The 4,087-nt window shown below is 52.7% G+C and overlaps 1 protein-coding gene across 1 annotated transcript; it reads left to right on the forward strand.

Annotated features, from left to right (window-relative positions):
* Positions 1 to 224: 224 nt before the first annotated feature.
* On the forward strand, positions 225 to 3,245 carry LOC146759738 (uncharacterized). The gene is made up of 7 exons (XM_085509640.1): positions 225 to 419; positions 946 to 1,069; positions 1,397 to 1,483; positions 1,570 to 1,674; positions 1,986 to 2,125; positions 2,303 to 2,370; positions 2,849 to 3,245. The coding sequence occupies exons 1-7, from the start codon at positions 240 to 242 to the stop codon at positions 2,940 to 2,942; spliced, it is 798 nt and encodes a 265-aa protein (XP_085365766.1). The 5' UTR covers positions 225 to 239; the 3' UTR covers positions 2,943 to 3,245.
* The last annotated feature ends 842 nt before the right edge of the window (positions 3,246 to 4,087 follow it).

Raw genomic sequence — 4,087 nt, forward strand, 5'->3', positions numbered from 1 at the left:
CGTCTCTTTGCAAGAGCAGGGAATTCCTCTGGAGATAACCCAGACAGGCTCTAAGAATTTCACCATGTCTCAGCAAAGAGGCGACTGCTACTTCTACTTCTACTCCACCTGCACTAAGGTACGGTTGACTTTCTTCTGCCTGGGTTTTCTTCCATTTCCTCATGTTGAAGAGAAAGGGGTGGAGCAGGGGAGACCTGCTGGTGATGTTACCCTCATAGCGCTGCTAACAGCCTGGGCTAATGGCATGGACACGTTTCAGGCTGTGCTCTTATTTTCCTGTGGTTTCCTTGTGCTTGCAGGGAGACAGCTGCCCCTTCCGCCACTGTGAAGTGGCTCTGGGGAGCGAACGAGTCTGCAGACTGTGGATGGAGGGCGGCTGCTCAAATAGAAACTGCAAGTTCCGTCACATGAGGATTGATGTGAGTGTTTGCCTAAAGATGTGCTTTCCAGCTTAGTCTACAACACCACTTTTCATGGCTGTGGTTGGGCTGAATGCACTTCTGCAGGCTGGATATGTTTGCTGTGAAAATCTTACTGGTTTCTGTTTCTAGAGGGGACTGGGAGGAGGTAAAGAAGGCAGAGAATTCAGTGCCTTAGGTATATCACAGCGGGAGATGTTTGCATTAGGAGCCAAAAGCATTTTCTCCCCAGATGCAAAAAGCTCACATTGCTCAGCCTCCTAAAGCTGCTGGAGCTGGGTGGTAGGAGAGAGTGGCACTGCCCTCCTGCCAGCAGGGCTCGGTTGTGCCCTATCGGGCCTTCTCCGTCCTGGATTTCTCCAGAGCAGTTCGTTCTGGCTGCTTGGAGTAGTGAAAGGAGGGGCAGGAAATGAGGGTACAGAGCTAAGGCTCCACACAATGGGTTCTGATGGCTGTTGGAGCGCGGCATCTCCCTGCAGACCTGATGTGCCTGTTTCCATGGCCCTTCCTTTCCTTCTCTCTGCAGAAGCAGCGCAGTTTGATTCCCTGCTTCTGGGAGAACCAGCCCGGAGGCTGCCAGAAACCACACTGCGCCTTTCGCCACCTGAAGGAACGCGGTGGGAACAGACCGACTGCGCTGCTGAGCCACAGTGAGTGTCCGATGGCATGAAGCATGAAAGGCTCAATTCTGAATGTCAGTTCTGAGCGGGTGCAGGATGCATGTCACCATTCATTGGGGAGGCAGGGGAGAGTCGTGATAGTGAAATATCTGTCTGTGCTTTGGCTGTCAGAGCAGCGCTGGGCTTTTTCTGGAGTGAGGAAGATGCACTGCAGGTCTGTGCTGACTGCACAGCATTTGGGCAGCGGAAGGCAAATGTAACAAACAGTGCTTGAAAATGTGAAGCTTGTGGTTGACTGTGCTCAAACCTGCCCCCAAAGAGACGCTCATCAATCATTCCTTGTTTCTTTTCTTCCAGAAGTTGACACCAGTGGCCTTCCTCCAAAGAGAGGCCTTGCAAAAAGTCTGGGGAACCAGACAGAGGTTGACAAGGCACCAGAGAGAGGTACAGATACTCAACAGGCTCCTGGGTTTGATGCACTGTTTTTCTACTGAGATCTGACTGTTCTTTCCTGGGACTCTTCTCTGCAGTTGACATCCCAGTTTCCTCCCATGGCCCAGCTGGACTAAAACGCAAACGGTCGGAGGAGGAGAAGGGAAAAGCAGGGGAATCACCCTGCAAGAAAAGAGTTAAAGGTGAGCACGAGGAGCTCGTTACGGTGCCTCAGAAAAGCAGTGCTGTCATTTTGCATTGCTCTCTGTCAGACTTTTCCTTGCCCTGGATTATTACTGAGTGCAGCTATTGGGTTTCTTTGTTCCTTTGTATGCGTTGTTGGTACACAGAGATGACCGTGTGCAAAACATGGCTGAGAATCCCGGACAGGGCAATGCAATTCCACTGGCCAAATGTATTTAACTTTGTGGAAGGGTGGTGGGACTGATAAGAGAACTTGATCTCTCTTGAGGCGCAGCAAGACAGTACCAGCTCTCTCTTCCTTTTACTTTAGGTGGGCGCAGGGTCTCTGTGAGGCCCATTGATTGGAAAAACACCTTCCCCCCAACGCGGAGACAGAAACGAAAAGCAGCAGAAATTCATCCATCTGCTGCTGAGGACGCAGATGAGCCCCCAGCTAAAAAACTACCAATGGTAAGAGCAGTGGCAAAAGCAGTAGTGGATATGAAAGGTTTACATTGCCCTTGAAGAAAAGGAAGAAATTCCAAGTGTTCTACAGCTCTTCTGTTTCCCTTGAAGGCAGCAGATGTCTCACAAGGTACTTGTAGAAACTCTGACTCGTGCTTCATACTCTGTCTTTTTTCTTCCTAGGAGACTCTTGCTTCAGTCCCGCCCGAATACACCGTGCTCAGCACCGAAGTCATAAAGCTTCCAAGCAGGTGATGACCACAACTTGTTCTTCCTTAATGCCCTTTTCCCATCAGACAGAAGTTCTTTCACACTGGGGGAAAATGGGGTGTTTGAGATGTGTCATGGCATAATGCAACAAAGGAAGAGGTCATCTGAGATCATTGAAACTGCTTTGTCAAAACCTCTGCTGAGTTCATGGGGAAAAGTACCTCAGCCAGCAAGCAGGATTTTGCAGAGGATGATTTCTTGACATGTTTACAGACAAAGCAGTGAGGGTGACAATGTGTTTCTGCTACAAAGCCCAGCCCCTGATTGCCAGACTCAAACTGCTCTACTTGAACAGATGAAAAAGGCACCTGCTGGTTTCCTTAACTCCAAAGGCAGCCGCAGGTTAATCGAATCACCATCCCTATGTGGGTGTGAGGGGCGGGAGGGTCAACTACAGACCTCAGAGCTGAAAGCACATCTCAGAAATGTCACGTAGATTGTTCTTTTCCTTCCCACAAGTCTGGAGCTGCTCCCAGGAAGCCACGCAGACCCCATGGCACAGCCAGAGGAATCCAACACTACATCATGTTCCTCACAAGGGGCAGAAAAGTAGCAGCTGAGCTGCACAGGGGCGGGGGAAGCAGCCATCACTGAAGACAACAACCTTGAGGAGCTTCTGATGGAGCTCACAGAAGAACTGGATGGAGAAACTGATGTGACGTTGAGGATGTGGATGAGCTCCTTCCGGACCTGTCCGACATGACGGCTTAACACCATCGCCTGATTGGACAGTTTAAAACAACAACAATTAAAACCAGCCCTGTTCCTTTCCAGCCCTGCTCCTTTTTGTTGTTACTCTGTGGGTATTTCTGAGACTCTGCACAGAGTCTTAAAGCTGAGTCAAAGCAGTGACAATCAGCACTGACTGCATCCTGTTCTGATTTCTTTGTGGCTCTGAGTTCAGGTCCTGCACCCGCCGCCAGCTCTGGGTGCTGCTTCAGCATCGAGGGCACAAAGCTCCTCTGTGGGCACAGAACGGCGTCCATCCAGGGCTGAAACTTCCTCCTTCCTTCACCCTCAGCAAAACTCTGCCTTGGGCCCAATGGGAGCTCTGCTGTTCTGATTCCTTGGGCAACCCTTTGAGAAGGCAGTAACAGTGGGCTCAATAACTGAGGCTGAAGCACAGCACTCAGGGCAGGGGCTCATGGGGGAACACAACGACGGGGGATTCAGGAGCTGGGGGCAAAGCTGCTGTGCAGGGAGCGGCCCCAGCAGCCGCCGTGGCTTCGTGGTACCCCGGTGGTCGGGGCCTGGGCGGCCTCTGGCGGCGGCATTGCTGGCACAGCCCTTACGTTCCTTTCCATTCCCTCCCGTTCCCCATCCCATCCCATCCCACCCCATCCCATCCCCATCCCCATCCCGTCCCTTTTCGTTCCTCCCCGCCCACCCAGCGGGGAGGATGCGGGATCATCTATGAAGGTGCGGGGCCGGGCAGGGCTGCGGGGTGTCCGTGCTGCGGGTGCCATTGCTTTGCCCCATGTTTGGCTTTAGCGTCCTTCTACTCCATCGGATCGGACCGCGCTCCGCCTGCAGCGCAGCGCACTGAACTCACCACACCAGGTCTCCGAGCCTCAGACTCACAGCCGCCATCTTACCGACACCACGCAATGCACCACGGGACAGCACAGCACCACGAGGGGCGGGGGCGGTAGAGACGGTGATTGGATAGTAGCGGGCACGTGGGCGGGAGGGCTGTCC

This window comes from Coturnix japonica, chromosome 9 (assembly GCF_054131305.1).
Source record: "Coturnix japonica strain WE chromosome 9, WE-NBRP24, whole genome shotgun sequence".
Classification (NCBI taxonomy): Eukaryota; Metazoa; Chordata; class Aves; order Galliformes; family Phasianidae; genus Coturnix; species Coturnix japonica.